Source organism: Anser anser (assembly GCF_964211835.1).
Source record: "Anser anser genome assembly, chromosome: 1".
In the NCBI taxonomy this organism is placed as follows: domain Eukaryota; kingdom Metazoa; phylum Chordata; class Aves; order Anseriformes; family Anatidae; genus Anser; species Anser anser.
In genome coordinates this window covers 149,718,316-149,744,463 of record NC_139720.1, presented here as the reverse complement: position 1 = coordinate 149,744,463, position 26,148 = coordinate 149,718,316, and the positions used below count along the sequence as shown (strand labels likewise).

Genomic DNA, 26,148 nt, shown 5'->3' with positions numbered 1-26,148 from the left:
GGGCGGAGCGGGGCCGGGCCGGGCCGGGCCGGGGCAGGAGGAGGAGGAGGAGGAGGAGGAGGAGGAGGAAGAGCAGGGGCCTGGGGCCGGCGGAGCCCCGTGTCGGTGCTGCCCGCGGCGGGCGGCCGCTGTCCCGCGGCGCCCCGGCGGCGCCGTGGCCGTGTCTGTGTGCGATGAAGAAGCCGGACGGGAAGGTGGTGCTGCTGGGGGACATGAACGTGGGCAAGACCTCGCTGCTGCACCGCTACATGGAGCGGCGCTTCCAGGACACCGTCAGCACCGTCGGCGGCGCCTTCTACCTGAAGCAGTGGGGGCCCTACAACATCTCCATCTGGGACACGGCAGGTCTGGGGGGGCTCCGGGCCGGGGGGGGGGCGAGCCTGCTGCGGGGCCGGGCGTCCCGGGCTGCGGGGACGTGGCTTTCCCTCCGCCGGGGGAGAGGCACCGCCGGCGAGTTGGGCAGCAAAACTTCTTGGTAGCTTCCGAAAAAACCGACTCGTGTTTCAGAAGGGACGTGTTTTATTGCGGGCTTGTTTCTAGAAACCGGACCCCTGTGGGTGGCTAGCGGTGGGCTGTGCTTCAGCAGAAATATCACCAAAGGCTGGCTTCACCAAGATGACTTCTCTTATGCTACTCTGCTTTTGGTTTTATTTTTAACTATATGCCATGAAATAATCCCTCCCAGGCCTTATTTTCAGGTTCGAGAGCCCCGTTTCCAGCTGCTTGTTCTTGCTGCAGCTTTCTGTTTGTTGTTAGCTGAGGATTCGGGTCCGAGCTGAGCTGGGAAGCTGGAAAACCTCCAGAGACTCTTCTCAGTGAGCCAGGCAAAGCACCCAGGCGATAGACACTTTCCTTGGGGCTCAGAGCTTGTCTCCTTCCTCGCAGTTGGGGTTCCCTCTGCGCCCCGCAGCAGGACCGCTTCGGGTGCTGCTGCCCACGCAGCGCCACGGCCGGAGCTCCTGCGGTTTCCTGAGCCTTGGCAGGGCGTCTGCAGCCCGGCTGCCGAGGCCACGCTGGTGAAATGTGCCGTGCCGGGAGCCGTGTCTTCCCCGTTCTTCCCCCCTGTTGGGAATTAGCCTTTCAGAGGCAGGCACGGCTCCTGTAGGGTCTCCCTGTTGACTTGGTGCTCCTGCAGAGCGGTGCGAGCTGCCAGGTCTGGGCTAGGCAGCGCTGGGACCCGTGGGCTGTGGTCGATGTCCTCGTTAGTCTCCTGAGAAACTGCAGCTCCCAGGGCGCGTACGTGCTTCGTTTCTGGTGGAGAAGTAGTGGACCTTGTGGGTGCTACAACTCTGTTGATGGTGGTAAGATTAAAAAGCCTGTGTGGGTTTTGTCGTTGTTTTCCTTTTGTTTTTATGGTCCTTGTGCTTTTGTTGGCCACGACATGTCTGCAGTCCTTGGTATGTGGCTATTATTTCTCTGTGGTGTCACTGTCATACCTCTACCAGATGAGTGCCAAGTAAGCTTTGAATTTTTATAGCAAGGAGGAGCTTAAAATTCAGCTCTGTGTCTGTTTATTAACCTGGCATTGCTTACTACTGAATTCTTATGAGGCAGTTACAGCGTAATCAAATACAGATAAATTGTTCAGTATAACTGTGTATGCACAGATCTATAGGAGAATCCAAAAGAAAAGATCATCCCAGAGATTAAAAATGCTTTAGCACAACGACAGGACAGAAGTGTAGTTTGTCATTTGCACCCATTTTACCCAGCTGAATACTGAGGGCCAACGCAAGGCATGTCTTAGCAGCACAGTGCCCCAGCAGTCCTTCACACCAGTGCAAGGGAGCAGTTTGGAAGGTTAGGGCTAGAAAACGAGGGGTGGCTCGGCTGTAAATGCTGCACAAGCTCAGTACTCCAGCAAAACACACAGTTGTACAAGGCGAACTGGAATGTGAGTTCTGTTTAAATTTTTGTAGTTCATGTTATATTTAGTATGTGAATGTATGTTTATTTTTGTTTTGGCTTATCGACATTTTTCTGGGCGCTGCTATCTCCACAGAAGTCCTCTGTATTTTATGTTCAGTCCAGTCTGGATGTTTGTTATTCTGAAAGGGGTTAGGCAGCTGCCTGTAATAAGGTTGACGTTAATAATATACTGAAACTTTTTTGCTTTGTTTTTACAAGATTAGACTTCAGTGATTGATAGAGCATCAGTAGTGGTGATGGATCAAAAGTTACGTATGTGTGGATATTAGTACTACCTCAGTTCAATTGCTGACCCTCTGAATTATTTAAAACATACCATTTTTACTCATCTCTCTGTTGATCTTTCATTACTTCTTGCTCTAGAAATATCTTACCCGTTTTTCAGATATAAGCGAATCTGTGTGCCGGTGTGCTTGGAGTGTATGTTGTTGTGTTATCACTCAGTAAATCACAGAAGTGCACACCTCATGTCTTCTGCTAAGGGAAGTCTGAAGAGCAAATCAGCTATTCTAGGTAGGACTCCTCTCTTGGCTGTGCATTCCCACCCATCCTTATCCTGGAAAGATCAGCCGCTTAGTCTAATCTAAGTCTTTGATATTCTTATCCACAAGTCTCGTAAAATGGGTGTAAAGAAGTTGTCAGACTTGATTTTTTTTTTTTTTAATGTAAATGCTCACAGCGAAGAACTTGACGTTTCCAGTTTTCCAATCTGATGATTATGAAAGAAGTTGTTTGGAAATTGCGTTCAACTCAAGGAGGCAAATAAGCTACACAAGGAAGAATACTTGGGAGAAGCACTGTGTGCTTGCCTTGTTTTTTATCCTCTTTCTTTTCTTAGCCACCTACTTTTGACTGTTTTCTCCATTGTCAGAGGCTTGGCTAGATGGCCCTCATGTCTGACCCAGTGTGGCAGAGCAGAGAATTGTTTATTAACTCAGATTCTCTAGATACAAACTATATTTACGTGTTTTCTGTTTGAGTCAGTTAATTCAAAGGAATTAAACAAACAAAACCCTATGTGCTTAAAGTATACAAAAGAAGAGGAAAACCGTCAACTTCTAGTGTTTTTTTGGAGGACTAGTCTGCTAGAGGGCCTTAGTCTCTAAACATCTGAGCGTATGCCTTGAGACCTTCCTAGCAGTGTGTCTGGAGCAGTACTTTTCAGACCCAAGGAACGTAAGCAGTAGCATCAGCCAGAGGAACGTTCTCCTTGAAAAGAATCGGAGGTTGGAGGCTCAAGGGTGTTAAAGTGTGCGTGTGTCTGTCTTCTAGGCAGCGCTGACAGCAGCTTTGGAGTAAACCAAAGCTCCCTACTGGGTGTTGGTGGTGTGCAACACCATGCTAGTAGGTTTTCTCTTCTCTCTGGCAGCACAAATCCATCTTGAAGCTCTGGGTCTCGGTTCTGCTCTACCTTTAAAGGCGCGTGGTGTTCTCGCTTAACAATTCTGTGGAAGTGTTTTGGGATTTCAGGCGTGTTTTCTGATGCCTTAATATTTCAACAGGGAAAAACTTGTTTGTATGTTAGTTTTCGGTCTTTTGAATCAGACGTTTGTCTGGTGATGCCCCCAGAAGCAAGGTTTCTTAACTATTAGTGATCAGGATCCATTGTGTTGCTGGCTTGGTATCAAAGCAGCAGGCCAGTAAGTTAATCACAAGTATTTAATAAAATTCACTTGATGATGCTGTGACTGCCCTTTAAGAAAGAAGCCGGCTTTTGAATTTACCATGCGGAGAGTCATGCAGCAATATAATGAACATAAAGGTTAACTGGGAAAGTGAGCTTCCTTTCTTTTCCTTCCTCTCCTCTTTAGCTAGCTATCTGAATGGGAGAACTGATTTGACTATCTTCTGTGAGTATTCAGCTCTCAAAGAAGTAGAGCTTAACGGTAGCAGTCTACAATGGTGTTAGGTCCTTCACTCACTTCGTCTTTGAGCCTCTTGACTTTGCTTTTGGAAGCGGAGGTCTACAGTGGGAGAAGAGAAACTACAGATGAGATGGTTACTTGGGTCATTCAAAGCCCAAGAGGACCCTGAGGCAGGTGGGAAAGCCTTTCTAAGCCTGGTGAAAGAGTGGCAGAGTAGCAGCTGAGGTGGGATCCTGATCAGTGTTTGAGGTATGTCTGAGGAGGTTGTCGGAGGGGTTTAGAGGATGTCACCTCAACAAGAGTCTTGGGCAGCAAGGCTCATTCAGTGAGTCTGTGTGCCTGGCTGCGCTCAGGAGGCTGAAACTTAACAAGGTAGGAGACAAAAATCACGGAGGATAACATGTCTTAAGTTTGTTGCCTGTGAGTCATGCTCTTGGTGGTAACTGGACCCTGAGCTCTCTGAATTTTTGCTTTTTGCCTCTGGGAAAATTATCCTGCAGAATATGATGTTGGCCTCTGCATATGATAGCTGAGGACCAGCGCCTTCATGCATAGAGCGTGGCTTCCCTGTGCGTGGTTATAGTCCCCACATCTTGAAAAGGAAGCTGTCAGAATGGAGATTCAAAGAGACGGGGTGGTTAGCTGCTGAGAAAAATCTCTTGTGTATTTGGGGAAACCAGTGAAGAGAGTGCACTGTCACCGAGCTCTGTATCTAAGCTCTGTGAAGCAGGTTCAGAAGCAGGAATAAAGGTTTAGCTTTCAAACGCCCGCAGAAGCATAGTTTTGTTGTTGTGAAACGTTGCACTAAGGGATTTTTCTGAAACGAATCTTTTCTGAGAAGAGCAGAATAACTTGGGAGGTGATTAAAAGTATGAGGAAACAATGAATTGTACAGAGAAAGTCCCAAAGGAACTTCTGTTTTTTGTGTCCCACAACTTGAGAATATAGTGATGCGAAGTAAAGTCAAAGGTGACAAATTCACTGCTGCTGACAGAAAGTGCTTTTTTACACAAAGGCAGTAAAATAAATTGGAAATAGCTTGTCACAAGGAACTGTGGGGAAGAAAACAAAAACGTGAACAACACATGGGGGACAAAATCTACACATTTTCTTTATACAGCTATGGCTAACTCACTTTATTGAGGGAGGATTTTGTTTCTAGTGAGTATTTTTTTAGTACTGACTCTTGAGGAGGCAACCTGTTGGGGAGGGTAGGCCACTTGTTTGCTGTATTTGGTACAGGCCAAGATGAGTGTCACGTATGGACCTCTCTGGTAATTTCTCCGTTCATACTCCCAGGTTAAATCCATGCTGTGTGTGCGCTATTTAATAATAGCGTGCAAAGTGACTCCACTGGTCCAGCCCAAGTGGGAAACTGCCTGATGGTTCAATATGACTCTCTCCAAATTGTATCGGTAACCTGGGATTTGTGCCTGGCTAAAGCTGACAATGTGTCACGCCACTACATTGCTAACGTTCATCAAGCCGTAGCTAAGGTTTGTGGCTTTGGAGTCCTCAGGAGCACCTCGACTTATGTGACAAAAGTTGTTGTCTTTGCTTTCTACTTTCAGCATGGAGTGGGGCCTGAGTTTTAGAGTCGTACTGTAAAAGAGTGGAGGGGGATTAATATAACTGTTTTCAAGCCCATCTAGTGGAAGGGAAAACAAGAATGTATTTGTCTAGTCTTTGGTGCATGATGCGTGTTCTTGTCATGCTGTAAAATTCTGCTTCTTGGCTGTGGCTGTTACGAATGAGTTTGTACAAGTCCTTGAATTGACTGAATACGTCTATTTTCAAGCCATGTTTTAAAGCCCCAGATCCTAGGTTGAAGCGGCGCTGATAATCTTTGTAATGAGGAGCTTGTGCCTTTGGCATTGCATCCTGTCTTCCCTGCTTACTGAAGGAAGAGGTGTATTTTCCAGATATCTCTGTCAAAATCGACTTGACAGCTGACAAGTTAGTTTAAGTGATGACTGCCTGCTTAATGACAATACTGACAAAACGTATGTGAGAGGGAGGCATAAAAGAGAGAAATGGCTAGTCAGACAGTGGAAATGAAGTGGCAAATTTGCTTCAGAGTTGCTGACAAAAAGTGCAAATGTATGGATATTTATCTTCCTGGTGGATCAGAAGCAAGGTGGGAAAAACTGTAGAAAATTTCAGAAGGATGGCCGTGGACTGAATTATTTGCTTCAGTAAATTATTCTGCTAGTAGGGTGTGTGTAAAGGCTTAAATAGGTATTCTGTGCAAGAAAGCAAGTCATTAATGCCTTGTTGTGCTCTTCATTTTGAGCGTAATATCTGTCAGATGCATACCTGAGCTGTCTATGAACACTCTTTCAACTATTTGGGGCTGGAGGGGAGGACATAGGGATGGACCGGGACGTGACACTCTTTTTTCCTTGCATCATCCTCTGTCTAGCTGGGTAAACAGTGGTGTGCTCCTGATGCTTAGGCTAATTTGAGTATCAGTACTTCACACTGCGATCATGTATCATAGCCTAGTTGTTTGGTGCACAACGATTATTTGGCACAATCATGCATTGAAGCCAATTGCCATGTGAGCTTCCGAGTGTTTTTTTTTTTTTTCTGTGGCAGTGTTTCTCTGGATGAACTGAAGGTGAACTTGGTAATTCCTTGTCCGAGTCACGTTGTAGCATTGCAAAATATCTAAACAAGTAACCTTTGTTTGGGTCTCCGCAAAGAAAGACACTGAGACTGCGGCGGGTACGTTTGGGGATGTTAGAAATTATGGAAATAAAAAGAATCATTTTCTCTCCCGAGTCTGGCTGATTAGCTTTCTTCTGGGTGAACGTTGGGTAGGACATTCTGGGATTTGATCAAAAGGTGTCAAAGTTGCGATATATTACTTTTCCTGCTCTGCTTCTGTTATATTAACTATAGCTTCATATGCAGTGCCCGAAGATGTGCAGGCCTAGGAAATGAAGTGATTAAAACTTAGCTTACGTGAGTGCTACTGCTGAGAGCAGAGGTGGTCAGAGGAAATGAGTTTTGGCTTTTTATTTTTTCTTGTCTGAATTTGAACATTGGCTCATTAGAGCAAAAATACATCTTAGTCTAGTTTGTAACATGGTGGACACTTCATGTACAAGACTCCAGGAGGAGACATTCAGAACTTCCAATATTCAAACAGGTTAAAGTCAGAAATTGCCTCGCTGTGAATTAAAGCTTCCCTGCTTTCAGGTTATTTCTGTTTGTTATTATTGAGCCCCCCCTCTTCAGTTCTTTCATTTTTTTTTTGCCTTTTTCTGTCATGAAAATAACTCGTCACATCCTCAGTTACAAAGAATATCCTTTTTTTGTGGTCTCCAGGTTAATGAATTGAAGATCGGAATAATAGTGTTCAGTAACCATTAAGTGTCTGATGTAGATACCTCTCCCTGTTCCCACAGCATGTCCTCTCCCCGGTTGATCCAATGGCATTTCTCCTTTAATTCATTATATATTTAATATTCCTAACCACTGTTCTTGTACTTAGGACATTCTTACTAAATAAAGAGAAAAGGTGTTTTCCAGCCATCCAACTGCTCTTGTGTACTATGCTTAAAAACAATGGTTTTCAGTACTGCTGAAATAGCAGGGTGTATTTGTTCTACCATTTGTAGCTGATGACTACTTAACCTTAAATGTGTATGGTTGAATATTCAACATGACTTAAGTATTTGAGTTTTTATTCTTCTCTTAATTATATCATATTCCGTAAAGTGAAGGGTGGCTTAGTTGGGCTTTCAAGTAAATGTTGCTCCTGTAAGAATATATAAAGCAGACATCTCAAAGAAACAGTTTGTGAGGTGGGGCAAGGTAAATGAGTGTAATACACTTTATGAAGAATGTAAAGTAGAAGGTGAGTACATTGGAATAGCCTTTAAAAGAAAAGGAATGTCTAAATTTTGAACATTGGCTGCGTAATAACTTCTTTAAATGGAGACAGCCAGCTTTGAGATACCTGCTTACACTCATGTTCCCAGTGCACTAAACTGCGATGGTATAGAAACATACACGTGTGGTGGTGTGCCCTGGCTGAAGTGACCTTCAGTCGAGCTCTTGCTCCCGTGTCCCGAGGGGTTTGGGCTGGCCGACTTCCCCGTCTGGCTGCGCAGGTTACGACACTGCCGGGGCTGCGGATGAGTGCGGTTCAGTGCTTTATGCCGTGAAACTTCTCAAAGTTCACTTTCTGTTCTTCATAGTGAGGTCTGTCATCTGGATGTACAAACCTGGTGCTACTCTCTTATTAGCTCTCGTATTTGGAAAGAAATAAGGCTCTGGGTTATTTAGAGTTTTTTTGTTTATTATTTATTTGTTTCTATTCTCCTGCTGCCATTTGCTGTCAGAAACAGCAGAGATTTTGGTTTCTTCAGAAAACTGGGAAATTACACTATCTGTAGTGATTTATGGTTTAAAAAAACAACACAAAACAAACAAAGAGTCCTATGTAATTTAGTCATCATCCTCCAAGCTTTGTAAAAGGGATCATCACATCTCTTGGGTCACTGCAAGTGGGACACGTTTTGGAAAATAGCTGGTATAATGAGACTGATTTTTATTTATTTATTTTTTCCTGAAAAGCTGTTATAGACTGCTTATTTAAAAATAAGTCTTTAGTTTCATGAAACCGAAAACACTTCAAACTACTCGCCCCTCCCTGGTCCCTGCCTGTGTGCCTGCTGCTTATTTTTATGAGGAGGAACAAACGCTGTCTTGGACTCTCCTTAGGATGTGAGCTTTCCCTCCCACAACAGATAGCTGTATGTATCATGTTCCTATTGTTTCCCTTATCTCCTTTCCCCTTTTAGCATTGTATGCACTTCCCACGTTTTTCTCCTCAGCTCTTGTTTTCTGTTAAACCTTGGAAGCCCAGTGGCGGTGGACTAGTCGCTGCCTTCTCCTCTTTCTTGCGGCAGAGCGCTTTGTGACCTAGAGCAGCTGCCTCATCTCTTTCTTAACAGTAGAGGGGAAAAAAAAAAAAAGGATGTAGCACATGCAAATCTGCAGTCAGTTCCCTTTCAGTAAGTGGCTTCCCCTCATGGCATGAAGGTTCAATGGATGGACACTGCACAGTGCAAGCAGATTGCTCCGCGTGGCGTGTGCTCTGGACGAGTTCAGAACTGAGCTGTTTACAGGTCTTAGTGGTACTCCCTTTGTGCCAGGCTGGGGAGCATTAATAAGACAAGATCAGTTTTTTTTACCATGCCTGTTTTGCGGTTTTTGTTTCTTTAATCCTTGAATTAATGCCTCTACACAGTGAATATTAAATATGCTCTTAAGAGAAGCAGAGAAAAGAAAAAAAAAAAAAAAAAGAAAAGCAGAGAAGCAAGAAGTGGAACTGGAAGGGAGAAGAAGTGCTGGAAACTGAAAGCCACGTCTTCATCTTAGTCAGCAGATCTTCTGAAAACCCAAGCGCCGTGTTCCATGATATGATTACCCAAATTCGATAAACCTCTCCTGTTAAATCCCAGAGGCAGCTGTATGTCTGGCATAGTCTCCTGTTCGTGGTACTTGCTGAGGACAGCCTGCCGGGTCACCAGAACTTCCTCCTGCTTCTGACAGACAGCGGCTATCCAAGGGCATCCAGTGAGGGAGACTTTAGCTGAGTCAAAGCTGGTGGCAGCTGGTAATGAGCAGAAGCAGTTGTGATTTTCTTGTGGATACGTTAGGCCCGAATGAATTGCCTGTGTTCCTAGTTGAAAATCTGCCTGAACTGATATTGAAACAAATCATTTAAAAATAGTCTGTTGAGTGGGCCTAGGTTTATGTCCCTTGTTGCTGATGCAAGTTGGTCTTCAACAAATGAAATAGTAGATCGTTATTCACTTTGCAAGATCCGTATCTTTCATTCTGCTTCTGCCCATTTAGCAAGGTTTTACTGTTTTTCAAATTGCTAGTGAAGGCTAGTCAATTGAAGTGTTAGAAACCAGGAGTTACTTATAGTTATCTACTACAGCATGGCTTCATATCGCCATAAGATAGATCAACCTTAAATACGAAGCACTTATCAAGTACCTGCTGGGGCAGACCATCTTTGGGTGCTTGCTGTTGGTCTGAGAAGGTAACTTCCTAATGTAGTTCAGACAACTCTGTTATTCATTATGTGTGCAGGAAGCATTTCTCAGTTTTAAAACATGTGACACAAAAGGTCACTTCTGACCACAAGAACTGCCAGCTCTCAAATGTCTTTGTGAAACCTGGTTTCTATATTTTTTTCAGAATCTGAATGTCTCGTTTTGTAGACTTTTTTTTTTTTTCCCCCCAGTGGTGACTGCCAGCATTCAGCTGCTGTTTTACACTAGCTTTTAAAAGTTAGGTCACTTGGAAATACTTTAGCCCTCTTCTTCCTGTCACCTAGTCCCAGTCAATTTGGAAAGCTACTGGTAAGATAAAAGACTTATGGAAGTAATACTTGAAGTGCAGCCTAGGTATGACTTAGCAATTAATTTTATCTCCAAAAGGAACCATGGCCAATATATTCAGGGCACATTTGGCCCTTTCTGTATGCCCTAGAGTGCCAGTGTCTGTACTGAACAAAGCCATGTTGTTGTTGTGGGAGAACAGGATGATCTCTGGCTGTGGGGAAGGGTAGGAAAGTGTAACCGGGTTGCCCTAAATGTCCTCCAGGCTGATTACTGAAGGCTAAAAAACTGCTGCTTTTGGTATCCTGGTGCTGTGTTGGAAGCACACCGGAGATCCCTGAAAATGTCTGAAGCCTGAACTTTTTTCAGTGTCTTTGTGGTTGGATACCTAAACTTAATCCACAGGGGAACTGTTTTCATTAGAGAGGAAAAATAGTACATAGTTAAAGTGTTGCTGTCCTTAATTAAGATGTGTTTATTAAGTTTTTGGTATTTCCTCACTCAAAGAATGGTGTGATGTAAAATATTGTAGTGCCTTGGTGTGTACGTAGTCACTCGTCTTCAGAAAAACTTCATTGGAAATTTTGATTATTAAAAGAAAAAAGGCCGTATAAAGATGACTAGGGTGAAAGCAAAGCATCTAATGAGGAAGCTGAAAAAAACTAAGTAAACTTAAAACAGTAATAAAAATGAAGAAAAACAGGAAGCATTTCTCATTTGTGAGGGAACAGGCAGATGCTGATTGCTAACTGTCTTTGCGGAGAGCAGGAATGACTAATAGTGTCAGAGTTTCAGAGGGTTTACTGATGTACTTTTAGGAGAGCAATCTCAACCCCACCCATCTCTGATTTTTTTTTTAAATTTTTATTTTTTAATACCACACCTGTATCAATGTTTGCTTGGGTGAACTGGAAGCCAAGTTAACTCGCCGGTTCCGTATTGAGCAATATAAAATATCCAGCTCGCCTTGAGTGACCTCCAGGGGCCCTGCAATGCTGGCTGAACTGTACTAAAAGAAACCTGGCCCTGCATTCCTGTGTGAGCTAAGGACCAGCTTCTCTCTTTGAAGAGCAGACTTTGGGCGGGATTGCAGGCTTTGAAGTTCTCCTTTCTGGAGGTAAGGACCTGGTAACAAGCTCTGCTTAGCAATTGCACGCAGAGGCGGGATCGTCTGCAGTGCCCGTTCCTCTGTGGAAAGAAATTGCAAATTTAAGGAAAAAGTATCAGATTTCAGGTACTGGAAAGGAAAACAAGCTGCTTTTAGACTTTGTCCTGTGGAAAATTAATTGCTTTTCTGTGGGAGTGACTTCTGTGAGGTGATGAACTGAGGTTCCAGAGGGTGTTATGGCGAAAAGGCTTCTTGCACAACCCAGAGCTGAGAGTCTGACGTGGCCATGGTGGTTTCAAAGCCCACTTCACTTCTGTAAGTGGTCTCTTTGTTACCTTCACTGAGCAATAGCTGGCTTTAAGCCCTGCTGCTGCAGTTAAGGAGTTGGTATTATTGCTTCCTGCAGAACTCTTCCAAAGTAAATCCAAAGGTTATTTTTTTCCTCCTCATAGTTTGCTTCTAATCATATCTCTCCTTAAGCAGGTCATCTGCCGAATGACCAGTTCTTCTTTTAAGTAGCAGTTTTAAATTGCCTTTTAAACATAAAACTTCAGAAGAATTTTACATCGATTCTTACATTTTACTTTCTCAAATTCAAATTTCTCAATTCAACCTTGCACTCCTGCTCACACCTGTACAGAAGCTTGGTGATTTTAATTCTCTAGTGCTCTGCCACATATTCAGTAGGGGTGGTGTTGATACTGGAGTTCTGACACGATGTTTCCTCTTAGGCAGAATGATAATGTCACACAAGTCTGGCATCACCTCATTTATTTTGCCAGACTTCAGCAGATAAAATGTCTTCTTCTAAAACATCATAGTTATGTAGGGAAACAGATAAATACCGGTGTCATTTTGTCAGGTTAGTATTGCAGATACTCTTGAGATATGCTTGCTGGATTGGCAGGGCTAAGGTCATTTTTACATTTCATTTACAAGGCACTGTACTTCAAGACAGATGAAAATATGTGAACTGCTTGAAGCTTCTGGGGTTATTTTCTTCTAAAAAATAAGCGTGGATCAAGAGAGCTAAATAAAATAGGTGGTTTGAAAAAGAAAAAAGCAAGTCTCATTTAGCTAAATGAAGAAGTTACTTGGGGTGGTAGAGGTGTCAATGGGATCTTTAGCTGCAATATATATTTATTTACTGGGGTACCTATTTATATATATGTTCGCTTACTGGGATACCCAAAGTTTTTGTTGGCAAAAAGCATGCTAGATACTGTGGTTAGGAGCATTCTTCCAAAACGTTTTGTGTTACAATAATACATGGTTTAAATTTGAAACTTTGGATAGAAAGCATACTGGTAGAATAAAACTGGCCTGTCAATGGGACTTTGATTTTGAAATTAAAATTCTTGTGAGTTCAGAAGTTTGGACTTAGTTTTAGTAATAGCAGGGTAAGTTTTGATTTACTCTTGTCAGCAAGAAAAAAACCCACTTGTACTTACACAACAGAATAGATTCCAGGTCATCTTTTGTCCCAGAGAAGTTGAAAATAGTTCATGGGCTAAGTCTTGTAGATAATGGGGATCTTCTCTGATAGTATTTATTGTCCCTTATATAGGAGTTATGCAGCTCCTTTGTCTGGTGAAGGCATTCCTGGTCAGATACCATGAACATGCATTTAGTCCAAAGACAGTCAGTTGACAAGTCTATCTACAAAAAGACTATTGCAGTTAAAAACACGCAGACTAAACAAATACGTGAGGTTACAAATGAATGTAGACTAATGGCCAAGCTGGATTTTGTTTGCGCAACAATACGTGTTTTGTTGCAAGGTCCCTTGAGCTGGTAGCAGATGACAAACCGAGCTCTTGATATTTTGTGGTGTCCCACAGCCCAAGAGCTGTTCTGAAGAATATATGAAGTGTAGACATGAAAGTAGTGAAGAATTTAAGTAACCAGGGAGTGGCAGTGACTCTGTGCTACAGTATTGGTTGTATAGTAAGGCAGAAAGGTTGGAGAAGAGAGCTACAAGCATGGTAGCATGGCTTAGAGGCAATGGTTAAGTCATACAGGAGTAAGTTTTAGTGAAGAGTAGTTTTTTTTTGTTGTTGTTTTATTTATTTATTCATGTGTTTTATTTTGTTTTTTTTTGGAAGAGGGCACTTTGTGAAGGGCACTTTGTCTTATCAAAATTCAGTCTGAAAGCTGAAATACAGCATATTAATCTGTGGAATATTAACTCCTCTTTCTTTGGTTGTTTTATGAAATACAGATTCTTCAGTCACAAGATGAGGGCTGAGTGAAATTGTCATCGTTGTTATGCAGGAGATGAGACTCAAATTAGGATTACAGTCGCTGATCTCTGGCTTTACTCTGTGAATCTTTTTATTTTTTTTCTTTTTTTTTTTTTTTCCCTCTCCTCTCTCCTTCATTGTCTTGATCTCCTCCAACCTGTAAATGGGTCTGTCTTTGGGAACTGGTAAATGGAAGTCTTCATTGCTGGTTATGGAATGAAAGTTTTCAGTGCTGGATTAAAAAAGTTTCTGGCTGAAACTTATTATTCTGACTGAATAATACGGGATTTCAAAAGATGACCGAGCGATGTTTACTTTATTGAGGAGTGAGAGAGAGGATTTCATCTGCAGTAACAATTTTTTTGGATACTTCTGTGGCTTGGTGTATTCTGAAGGAGGTAATGGTGGATCGACCAATTTAAGTTGCTAGTTACCTGGTTTTAGTTTAGCTGCCTTTAGAATGAGAAGCTAACCAACCAACCAACCAAAAAATAAATAAATAAACCCACCAAAAAATACCAAACCAACCCCAAAGCAAACTTTTACTCATTTTCAGTTGTGGACTCTTTAGGTGTGTGTTGGGAGTTAAGCCTATGTCTTTTGAGTCATTTCTTTAGCACCTCGGAAAAATGTTGTAACAAGACGTTTATTTTGGAGTTTTTACTAGTGTGTGCCTAGAAAGATAACCTTCTCAGAGGGTACAAAATAAAACTAAGCCTGTAGCAGAAGTTCCCATTACTTTTTGTTGTTGGAGAAAAGCATATCGCAACAAGCCATCATCTTCAGATAAAACTCAGATGATCTTGTAGATCATTAACCAAGTCTTAGGGTGGCTGGCGTGTGACTCATAGTACGCTATGCTGGCATCATTCTTGCGTAACTTCTCATTGTGCTATTTGTCCTACCAATAAAAGGCCTATTTAAGTGTACTTCTTTGGAAAAAATCTTTTATGTGAATTGTGCCGAAATATCACTTTTGAAATGCAAATGGAATTGATGTTTTAATAGCTATTAGGCAATCAGTTGAAACTGCTTGACCAATGGGCATAGTTCAAGCTTGACAGCGGATGCTCATCTCGGAAAGGATGGAGGCATGAAGGTGCTTATTCCCCTGGTCGGTCAGGGCTGTGCTGTAATCACTCTGGGAGCATAGAGCAAAAAAAAGAAAAAAGGAAACAAAGCCAAAATACAATGATGAGCGTTTTTTCCTGATGAAAATCATAACAGCGGAAGGAAAATAAGGACAACTGCAGCTGTTCATTTCAGCTTGCTGTTAAGGTGACTTTCCTTTTGGAAAGGCTGTAAACCAGGAATAAACTTGAATCTCTAAAGAAATATAAGGAGCATTAGCAAAATTATTCATCCTCTTAAGGAAAAGCTCCTATTTTAGAAGGTAGGTGATGTGGCTAGAATTTTAGGACAAAATCTTTTCCCTATTTCGTATTTGACAATCCCTTCTGAAACACGCCCTGCAAAATTTATTTATGGTGTATCTGTTATTTTTAGTTTAGTTATATTTAAAGGGGAGGAGAAAGAAGTAGGCAAAAGAAGTCAGGATAAAATCATTTTTCATTAAACGTATTAATATTCCTGGGTATATAGTGTAATGAAATTTCCATTTTCAGAAAGTAAAAGCCCCATTTTTCAGATGCTTTCCAGTATCGCTGTCCTCCAGTGATTCTTCTTGTGTGTAAAGACTCTGAATTGGTGCCTTTCCCAGCCATACTGGTGGTGATTACAACTGGAAAAAAAATGAATTCGTATGCTGGGTTTGTACTGGAACAAGCAAAAAGAGCGGAACTTCCTAAAGGTTGCAGGGTGTTTTTTTTCTATATTTTTATAATGCTGTTTAAAAAGTTGTTCTAATATTTGGCCTGCTTTCTATATCTGTTTCCATAGTAGAGAGTAGAAAAAATGTGATTTGTGTTTTTAGCACCCTTACCTAAAGCGGGGGAAGTACGTGGCTTGCTTTTCTTAATGCAAACTGGTAGTTCCTGGTGTGGACGAAATACCTACTTTAGGTGTCTGCGAGGATGCTGGTTTTGTTACTTAAAGGAATGGAAATAAAGGACAATTTTTATTTTATTTTTTTCTTTGTATATTACATAGGAGATGGAATCCCCAGTAAATTTGCTAGTAGAGTAACGTTTGGTAACTCTAATCAGTATTGGATTAGTGGGAATGGGAATTAGTGGATGGAAATCAATTTTTTTTTTCAAATACTACCGTGTTTCTCCCTCTTATTCCATGGAGACTATATTAATATCTGTTAAATATTTAGGCATAAATTTGCAAAGTTACCCTCCAAAGATAAAAGATGTATGCTTCTTTAATTGCATTTAAGAATTAAGTAGTCCTTCAATTGTTCATCACTGAATTTTTCCTCTTTTTGATTCTTAAAAAAATAGGCTTCCTAAAAACAGAGTTTGTGTATGTTTGGATATGTTTTTTGGATCACTGATGGTAGTTCAGCGGGCTTCTCAAAAGTATCTCTTTGATATTTTTATTTACGTAGATGGGTGCAGCTTAATCTCTTGAGATAAAAGCCATCATGTGGTATCATAGCTCATAAATCTGTGATTACAGTGTCAAGGTATTCCTGTTTTATGAAAACTATTCTCTACCTCCAACTCTATAACTGGTTGGATTCTCTTGAGTAAATTATCAGGCTGTTCAGGCAAAATTAGATCAATAAATGGAATATTTTAATATTTCAAAGAATTCTATTCTGTAATCTGCCAGTAGATTGTGTAAGAACTCTGTATGTGAATTCAATGGAGACTGGCTTATAGTGGGATAATGTAATGCCACATCCAGATCAGGAAAATAACCTTTTCCTTCTGTATAGTAGTGCACTGAGTTCTCGAGGGCTGCTTTTTATTTAGATGTCACTAAATTAAATGTATTTGAAAACATCTTCTGCTTCACTGTTTATAGTTAGTGAGGCTTTTCTGTCTGTGATGAATAGTTCAAACATATTGTTTGTTCTTTTGAATTTGGGACTTGCCTCCATTTGAGTATTGTTCTCTCTTTTCATGTGAAGATACTTGTACTGCTTGAAACAAACATCCTGCATATACTTCCTGCCTGGACGCCAGCCTTCAGGGCAGTACTGGAGCCCATTCAGTGTATTTCCTTTATTTATAAGGCAGTATAAATTCCTAAATGCTATCAGGCTTGAAGGGTTTTAAGTAATTCATAGCTAAAGATGACACAGTGGATAAGTTGTAGTCTTTCTAGTCTTGACTTTTTGTGTCTGAGTGAAACATTTGTTAACGGGGGTGTGATATTTGTAGTAAGATAATTAAAGCTGCCTGAAGGACAGTGCTCAGGTTGATGGCGATTTCTTGTCTTGCCTAAGCGAGGAGTGAGTGATGGCTCTTGCTTGTGTGCCTTTCTTGCTCACACTGAAGGGCTGTGCTGCAGAGAGCTTTACAAGCCTTAGATGCTTCGTGTTTGTAGAGTGGGGACATTTGCAGGGCGTTTGGAATTTCAGACTCCTTCAGAATTTGGCATGCTTGTTCTTAGGGCAAAAATATAGAGATTTAGGTGAGAAGACTGACTCTTTTGCCACTTAAAATCTTCTTTTAATATGAGACGGATACTTGACTTAGCAACTGAGAGTAAGTTACATCTGGAAATGCAGTAGGCTTGTCCCAGCCCTATACTACTACATTGAGGTTGCTTTCCTGACTGTTTGGTTCTGGCAATTTTTCTTGAGAGATGTACTGAAGAATTTTTCTTTGTTCATTCAACCAATGCAGCTGTTATTTTCTTTTTCCACGTCTAGCTCTTTCTACTTTACAGATGAAAGTGAAGCCCTTTGGGTATAAGATCAGGACTTTCCTATGTTTATATTATGTTCTGCTTTGGCCAAGGCATCCGTACACTACATCTTAATAACTTAAGTAGGTTCTCATGAAGTAGGGCACAGTTCACACCTTGAATGTTGATTACTTTCTGAGTAATGACCATAAACAAAATAAATGTTGTCTTGATTTTTAGTAGAGCTAGAGGTCAGTTGCACTCTGAAACTTCCATGCACCCAAGTATATTCTCTTATATAGCATTGTAAATGTATAATACCAGGTAAAGACGGAGTGAAAGTGAATTTTCTAGTTACTCAACATTAAATGGTTTGGTGTTTTTTATTTTTTTTCCCCTCCCACAAACTTTTATGCTATGGGGAATTTTGTCTTGGAGCAAAACCAAATGTTGGCATTTCAAGTGGATCGGGAAATCACGTATTCAAGCAGCTTCTGGGTATGTAAAAAATTGAGCTCTTCACTGTTCTCAGGCTCATTTGTTTCCACTAATTCCTACTTATGTCCTCCATGCTAATCCTTTGTGATGGAGAGCTTTATTTTTATCCCCAGGTAACCACAGGCATAGTCCAGTTCTTCTTAATAGAATTCCTGGCTTCAAGGGAAATGCGTTAAAGCTGCCTAGAATGAATAAATATCAATATTGAACAGGAAGTGAAGAAGTCAAAACTTTACAGCCCAAGTCACGTGTGGGCAGGGGAATTTTCCGGAAGCCTTCAAGGACCTTTATTGCTTGCTTTTTGATAGTCAGCCTGTGTTTTGGTATACGTGTGCAAACAGAAATCTCAGTTTCCAGCCAAATTATTTCCCCTAATGTCAATTAAAGGGTCATAACGTTACTGGTCTGTCTGCAAACAGAAGGAAATGCTGTTTATTAAGAAGGAGCTTCTGTGTATGGTCTTGTGATGACATGGATGGTCCTACTGAAGCAAATCAAGAGCATCAGGGTCACCCTGTGAACCTCTGTCTCGCTGCAGCTGAATCCGCGTTTCTTTCTAGTACTGTTGTCTGTGCTGTCTCATGGGTGTCATACTTTGTTGTTTTCTTTCCTGTTTTGGCTATCTTCTTAGGGCACAATTCCTGTCTAACTTTGCATGTGCTTGGATTCAGACTCTCTTTTAAAAGAGAACTAGAATTCAGAAGGGAAAATCTAGGTGGTGCCTCGTGTCTGTGCTCATTCCTCCTGCTTAAATTACAGTGAAAAGCCTGGGAAGAGATCTGGTTTTATGGGCTGTCTCAAAAACTTTCTGGACAATTTTGCACTTGCGTTTATTTTAAATACAGTACTAATGTACTTCTACCACTCACCTTTGTGTAGTTTTCCACACTACGTGTTTACTTTAAAAACTCAGAATTTGGGACTGTTTTCAGACTTAGGTATCAGAATAACATCACTTTTTTCAGTATTTTCGGGAAGACCTTTTTAGCTCTTCAATGTTCAAGGTGTTATGTTCCTTCAGGACTTAAGGTAACAGTCTGTTTTGCATTCTTCTGTGTGCTCAGCATTAAGAGATTTAAAACTCGTTCTTCCAGTGGAAGATTTCTTGGAAGTGTGTGTGGGAAGTCATGTTTAGAAGCTGCGGTGAAATCCTTTGCAGAGGTGTTTGGTAAGGAACAGATTTAAATCTGGCTGGAGGAAATTTTTGCTCTCCTAAACATCAACAGCAACTTCATAAGCTACTTGGGGTCTCATCCTCCAGGGTTGGTGGCTAGGGACAGAGCTCCAGGAAGCAGCTGGGGGCAGCTGATCCCATGGCTGGGAAGGGAAGGGGAAGCTCGGTCAGGCTGCGGTCCTGTCTGGAACAAGCCTTCAGGTGGGCTGCAGCCACCCAGCTGCAGGTCAGGGTGCTGTAAGAGGCTGGCTAGGTCAGAGCCAGGCCTTCAGTTCTTGTCTTAGCAGGCTTTGGAATCACAGAATCATTAAAGTTGGAAAAGACCTCCAAGATCACCTGGTCCAACCATCCCCCTACCACCAATGTCACCCACTAAACCATGTCCCTAAGCACCACATCCAACATTTCCTTGAACACCCCCAGGGACGGTGACTCCACCACCTCCCTGGGCAACCCGTCCCAGTGCCTGACTGTTCTTTCTGGGAAGAAATGTCTCCTCATTTCCAGCCTGCACCTCCTCAGTGCAACTTGAGGCCATTCCCTCTAGTCCTATCACTAGTTACCTGTGAGAAGAGGCTAACTCCCAGCTCCCCACACCTTCCTTTCAGGTAACTGTAGAGAGCAGTAAGGTCTCCCCTGGTCCTCCTCTTCTCCAGACCAAACAACCCCAGCTCCCTCAGCCGCTCCTCACAGGACTTGTGCTCCAGGCCCTTCACCAGCTTTGCAGCCCTGCTCTGGACACGCTCCAGGGCCTCGATGCCCTTCTTGTAGTGAGGGGCCCAAAACTGAACACAGCGCTCGAGGGGCGGCCTCACCAGAGCTGAGTAAATCTAGCCTTGCTCATTTATCAGACTGGCCTCTTGCAAGATCTGCTTTTCTCTTCTTTTCCCTGTGGATTTCTTACAAGCTTTAGGGTACTGAGGTCCATTTGGCTCCAAATTCTTTGCTTATGGGAACCACCACAGAATTCTGAAAATGCTTCTTGGCCATGCTGCTCCTGAGTGGGTGAAGACTCCAACAAGATTTCATGTGCTTGCTGGAAGAGCCTCTGAAATAATAATGGTGCTGCAGATGATATGGCCATAGGGATTTTGAACTGCTATAAATAAGGCAAAACATAAAGATAAAAAGAAAAACTGAAATTAGTTATGGTCGCTTGGCTTTAAAAAATTCCCTAATATTATTCTTTTGTGGTTGATGTTGTTGTTCTTGCAATTCCTTTGATTGCAAATTATTTGATACAGTTCTGTCACTCTTCCCTGTTGCCTTTCTTTTTTGCAAGGGTGAAATTGTTTAATCCTTGGATTCGGGGTTTGCAGTTTAATTTAGCTGACTGTGTAAAAAGGCATGTTGTTGGAGCGGGACCAGGTCCTTCCAGACAAAGAAGTAACTGGTCCTAGGAAAAGGATGGCTATCTCTGTAGTAAGTTTTTTCACAGTGATGTCTGGTATTATTTGACCTTTATTATGTTGACTGAGACCTTGAGGATAGTTGAGATTCTAACTTAAATTCATTGCACGGTTTTGGGGGGGGGGTTCTGCATATTCCAGCCCCTGAGTGCTACCAGTGGTCTGCACAAGGAGACTGTGCAGAAAAGTAAATTATGCATTTTTCTGCATGTTTATGTAGATTAAGATGTGTGGGTGAGCAAAAGACTGTCCATAATTCCTCCAATATAATTAATCCCTTATGCAAGGAAAATTCTTCTTTCTGCTTTTTACTCTTTTCAACAATATGTTAGTTGTAGAAATAGTCAGTTTGTAGTTAGAATGTAATTGTGTCATGGTTTATATTATGCTGTGCAAGATTAGATTAGCATACAAATTCCATAAAACAAGCAAGCGTATTGTTCTAGCACTTGGTTGCTGTACCAAATGGTTTTGGGGGCTGGATTTTATGGCTTCAGCATCTCAAGTGGGAGAATGAGGAGAATATATGTTCCATCGTGGCTTCCAGACCGCAGTATAATCGGGATTCTGATGAAAACAAAGTAGGTCATGGCACAAACTTCTACTAAAAAAATGGAGATTTCTAACAACTCACTTGCAGTGGAACTGAAAGAACAAATATGAACGTGAGATTTGAGGAAAAAGTGTGAAAGTACTGACCTCCTCCTTCCCCTACACCCCAGTCCCCCTTGCCCTTACCTAGCGTAACCAAGCAAAGGCATCTCTCTTCTTTTCTTTATTCCCCCTTATTTCTGCTTTCCACATCACTGGTTAAAGAGCATCTTGCTGGAGGAAAACAAATCAAAAGTTACACAAAACTGCACAGATGCAGTTCTCCATAAACGTTGCGTAATGCTTTCTCAAAAGCAGTTCATTGAATTTTTGACCTCTAAAATGTGATATAACAGCAATTTCCAATTATTCACTCTGTAGGTAAGCATTTAAACTACTTGCATGCTTTTTTGATGGGGTATCCTCATTTTCTCTATTAAGAGGTAGTGACCCAGAGACTAACCAGAGAATTTATAGACATCCATTTATACCCTTTTTCAGTCATTCACCATTATTTTTGACTATTTGATTATTATTTATTATGAGTATTTTTACTCATACAAAATTTTTCACATTTCTGGGCATCCACACCATCTTCCTTTATACCTCTTTATATTTTACTCTGCATGTTTTTAGATTAATTTCTTTGGCAGTTACCAGAATTTTAGTGAGTGTTGAAGGATTCATATGGGTTTCGTATTTTAGTTCTTTTTTCCAGTATTGTTTTACTGATGCATTGATACCTTTGATACTGATATACTGATACCTTGTCTCTCTTCTGACCACCATGGAGTAGTGTCCTGAGGTTTCTCGAAGGACTGCCTACAGTAACTCAAAGGTCTATTTTAAATTTAGTTCCTGATGGGAAGTAGGCTCTAAGTTACCTTCATCATGTACATGTTCATGTGGCAGATATGTTTTCCTAATACACACTGACCTGTATCTTTTGGCATGGATTTCTGCCTTTCCCGTTCTACAGTCATTTGCAATGATTTCGTGATACTGTAACTCTTGGTGGTCAGTAGCTTCCTGAAAAAAACAACACACAAATGTAACCAGATCATTTCCAGATTTTCTATAAATGAAGGCCCTGTGCGAAGAGACTGTATGAAAAGAGTTGATAAATTATGTTAAATGTTCAAAAGAGTGTAGTTGGAGTTGCATTCTTGGCTCTTTTTTATTTCCTTTGTTCATTCACAGTTCTGTTCTGTAGTGACCAAAGGCTGGCTCCGATGGCTATTCAAAGTCTCGTGCATTTAATCTTTTTCTCAATCAAGTTTGGGGAAGAAAAGTGAAGGTGCTAGAGCAAAATTCCCTGTGTTGTAGATGTTTGGGCAAGTTGCATTTCCCTGTCAGAAAAGAAAACTCTGTCTGTCTTCAGTCTCATTTCCCTTAGTCCCTTTGCAGCCACTGAAGAGCAGTGTTTCCTTCCCGGAGTTTAAGGTAGAATCAGTTTTGTCTACCAAGAAACAAGTCAGAAGGAGACCATTGAGGCTTAGCTGGAAGTGATGTGAGGTATTTGCTGAATGATGAGGAGGAAGAAATGTTTTGCTATTAACTTGTGGTTATTGAGTGAGTCAGGACAACTAAATTGAAAGGTAAATTACAGTTAAAGTGAAGTTAGGGTTCATTTGTATCTGTTTAATGCCCTAAAAAGCATAAGTACTTATGACGTGACAGATGCATAATAATATAGACCATATACAGAAGTATTAAATGACAAGGAGTCTCTTCCTGTAAAGCTAATGTACCTGAGAACAGTAGACATGTAGCATAGAACTAACTTGCTTGTGAAAACCTTCAAAACCTAGGAAGAAATGGTCTTTGATCCAGATTTCTGTACTGGGTGTACTTTGGAAAGTATGTATGTACTCGGTTTGTACTGAGTAATAAATTCTAGCAGAACTTGACACAATAGAACTTACTTTGTGTTTATAAATGGTTGAACATGTGGAACGAGACATCTGTGGATGCAATCAGGGTAGTCAATCATGTGACATAAGCCAATATGTAATGTTTTTTTTCTTTCTGCAACTCTGAATGCTTTGTCACACTTGCACGGTCACTCATCTTTACGGATTATCTGCTGTGAATCAGAGTGTGCAGTGAGCTGAGCTGTTCCGTGGCACGGTTGCACTCTTAAGGAGAAGAAGGAGGAAAAAAACTGAAAATGCTAAAAGTAGCACATTTTACCTTCAGCGCTCCATCCCATCTTGTGAAATTGGCTTAAAATTTCTTAGACTCTTTCACTTGGTTAATGACCTAGCTTCCGCTACACTAACTTCTCTTGTGTTTAAACCTTTGCCAGGACGGGAGCAGTTTCATGGCCTTGGGTCTATGTACTGCAGAGGAGCAGCTGCCGTGATCCTCACATACGATGTGAACAGCCTCCAAAGCCTGATGGAGCTGGAAGACAGATTCTTGGCGCTGACGGACAGTGCAAGTGCTGACTGCATTTTTGCTATTGTTGGAAATAAAGTTGACCTCACTGATGACTGTGCTTTGCCACCGGATGAAAATAGACCTGAAAAGTCTGTTGCCAGCTGTGGCGCAAAGGTGCGAAAACAAGTCCGTGCAGAGGATGCGATTGCGCTCTATAAGAAGATACTGAAATACAAAATGCTAGATGAGAAGGATGTTCCAGCCGCTGAGAAAATGTGCTTTGAGACCAGTGCAAAAACAGGATATAAGGTGGACTACTTGTTCGAAACTGTGTTTGAGATGGTAGTGCCAATAATTGTAAGGCAGAAAGCTGAGGGGCCACCCCAAACTGTAGACATTACTGACTACAAGCCAGCAAAAAGGACAAAATCTGGTTGTTGTGCCTGAAACATTTACGTGACGTAAGAAATGGGAGGGACTGTTCACTCTAGCAGACTGAAGACTAAGAAGTTCTTACAGTTCACCAGAAAAGAAAAGTGAAAGAATAAATAGACTGTAATGGTTTATGTGGGAGAAGGAAAAAAAAGCCCCGCCCACTGCCAAGTCTCCTGAATATTAAATGTTTCTGGGAAACTCTTGTGTATGAGAATATGAGTGAAATTATGGAGGAGGACTTGCCAGTTTCCAAGGGCTCAGAAGACAAATTGTGTTAGTATGTTTGGTAAGGACAATCATTTGAGCAGTTTTGAAGGAGTCTTATTTTTAATGACTCACCATTTCATGTTGCATATAAATGATCTATTTGTATACTCTATGCAGCTTTCAAATGATTATCATCTTTACCCTTGTGATTCTAACTTTGGAAGATTGAACACACAGTACTTTTTTTTATTCTTAAAGAGAAAAAGAAAATCCAGATATAATTTATATTTGTAGCTAATAAAGTGATTACAGTCTTCTTATGTCAGTTATGACACTGTAAGATTCAGAAGCTGTACTATTAAAATCACTGTGGATATGTACTCTTCGTATGGAGACTTTATTAATGTGAATTCTAATGCTGGCATTCATGTATTAACAGGCAGCATCACAGATCTTGCTGCTTTAAATGGAAGTTGCAGGAGGAAGTCTTTTCCTTCATTTGTCTCGTGTTGTTTTTTTATGTGGATAAGCAAAGTGTTTTTTTTTGAGAAGGAAGGAAAGAAACAAGCATGATACCTCTTTATGGTGACTGATACCACAGTGTTGAAAATCTGGGTTCTTTATCCCTTCCAACTCCTCCTTGGCTATGCCCAGGCAAAGCCGCATTTTTGATTTTTATCAGCTGTGTTATTCTACCTGGAGGGAAGTGAGAACTGGTGTTTTCTGATTTATAACAGGAGGAAGGGAAGAGAAACTGCCTGTTGTACAGTAGAAAGGTGCACAAAGGAACACTAAAGAGGTGCATGGTGTCTCGTCTGACTGCAGTAGAGGAGGGCTTATTACTTCATACTGCTTCTAGAGCTTCCCAACCCTCCCAGCTACAAAGAACTCATGCAGTGGTGCAGCATCTCACACCGAGACATGGTAATCAGAGAGAAGATGGTTAGTAAAAACAAAACAAAATGTTACTACTGCTGGGGGGAAAAAAACACAGGTTATGTGTTTCCAGTTCTGCAAGTTCTTGTGTAGGGTCTCCTTCATCTTCCTATGGATGCTTCTGGCTTCATTTCCTAAAACTAAGAGGTTAGTTGTTTATATGCTTTGTCATTGCCTTTTTCTGTCCCACCCAAATCATGGTTGTATAGTTCATAGGAAGACCATTTCTAAATAGTAATAATTTTATTTCTTAAGTATATCTTAAATATTTTTCCCAAGTATGTTCTCTTGAGCAGTGTAGCTTCTTTGCAGCAAGTTGAAGGTCAAATAAGCTTTATCTGCTGCTTTCAAGTTTATGCAGAGTACATAGTGGGGAAGAATGGCATGTGAGAAAAGTCTCAGTCACGTTTAAGGGTTATCTCTTGGTCTTGTTAAAGGTTTCCAGTTTAACACCTGCCAATCTGTCAGAGACTTAATTGTGCAGGCTCTGGTGTTTAAAACATCAGCTGTATTCAATTAAAAACTTACTAGTTTTTAACAAAAATTCAAGACCAATACCAAGACTTTTTTCTGGATTGGGAAGAGACAAAAAGGCTTGCTTGATCTTGTTTGTGATCAAAAGCAATCTACCAGCATGTCTGTGAGAAGTCTGCCACTGGCTTTGCTGCATTTGGTGACAATTGAACTTCCAGCATGCAAAGGCTGTGCTGGAGCCTTTAGTCACTTGTTGCAAGATGCTTTACACCCAGAACAGGAAAAAAAATGTTTGTAAATTTAACATCTAACACTTCATAAGGTATAGATACTGAAAATTCAATTGCTCCAGCATATTATTCAGAGGAGATCTTAAGGAATTCCAACAATTTTTCCAAAAGCTACAACCTGGGAATTTTTAATGAAAGGTTTGAAACAGGAAGCAGTGCTGTATGCAGTACCTTTGCCCAAAAGGCTACAACTGTCTGGCATGATGTTAATGGCTTTTTGGTGTTGCTGGCTATTGTTCCTTGAGAAATGCCTGGGCTACGATGGGTGGTCAATCTCAACCTGTGGTGGACAAGGGGGTTGCACAGCAGAACCCAGGAGACTCAGTAATGCATGGGGATTATTAATAAGAAGTTAAAGGGAATCTGGATTATTCGATGTACACACTAGTCCCATTTCTTCACTACTTCCTGAAGTCAGATTGTGCCTTCAGGCAAAATTTGAAGGTTTTCTGGGGTTTGATATAGGAATTTTTT

General features: G+C 41.3%; 1 protein-coding gene across 1 annotated transcript; it reads left to right on the top strand.

The window, feature by feature from the left end:
• The first annotated feature begins 3 nt into the window (after positions 1-3).
• RAB20 (RAB20, member RAS oncogene family) lies at positions 4-24,354 on the top strand. Its single transcript, XM_083836266.1, has 2 exons — positions 4-345; positions 23,259-24,354. Exons 1-2 carry the CDS (start codon positions 174-176, stop codon positions 23,777-23,779), a joined length of 693 nt encoding a protein of 230 aa, XP_083692392.1. The 5' UTR covers positions 4-173; the 3' UTR covers positions 23,780-24,354.
• Positions 24,355-26,148: the final 1,794 nt, after the last annotated feature.

Coding starts and splice junctions, on each gene's coding strand:
- RAB20 (XM_083836266.1), top strand. CDS start 174: ATGAAGAAGCCGGACGGGAAGGTGGTGCTGCTGGGGGACATGAACGTG. Junction 346..23,258: donor CTCCATCTGGGACACGGCAG/GTCTGGGGGGGC, acceptor AACCTTTGCCAG/GACGGGAGCAGTTTCATGGC.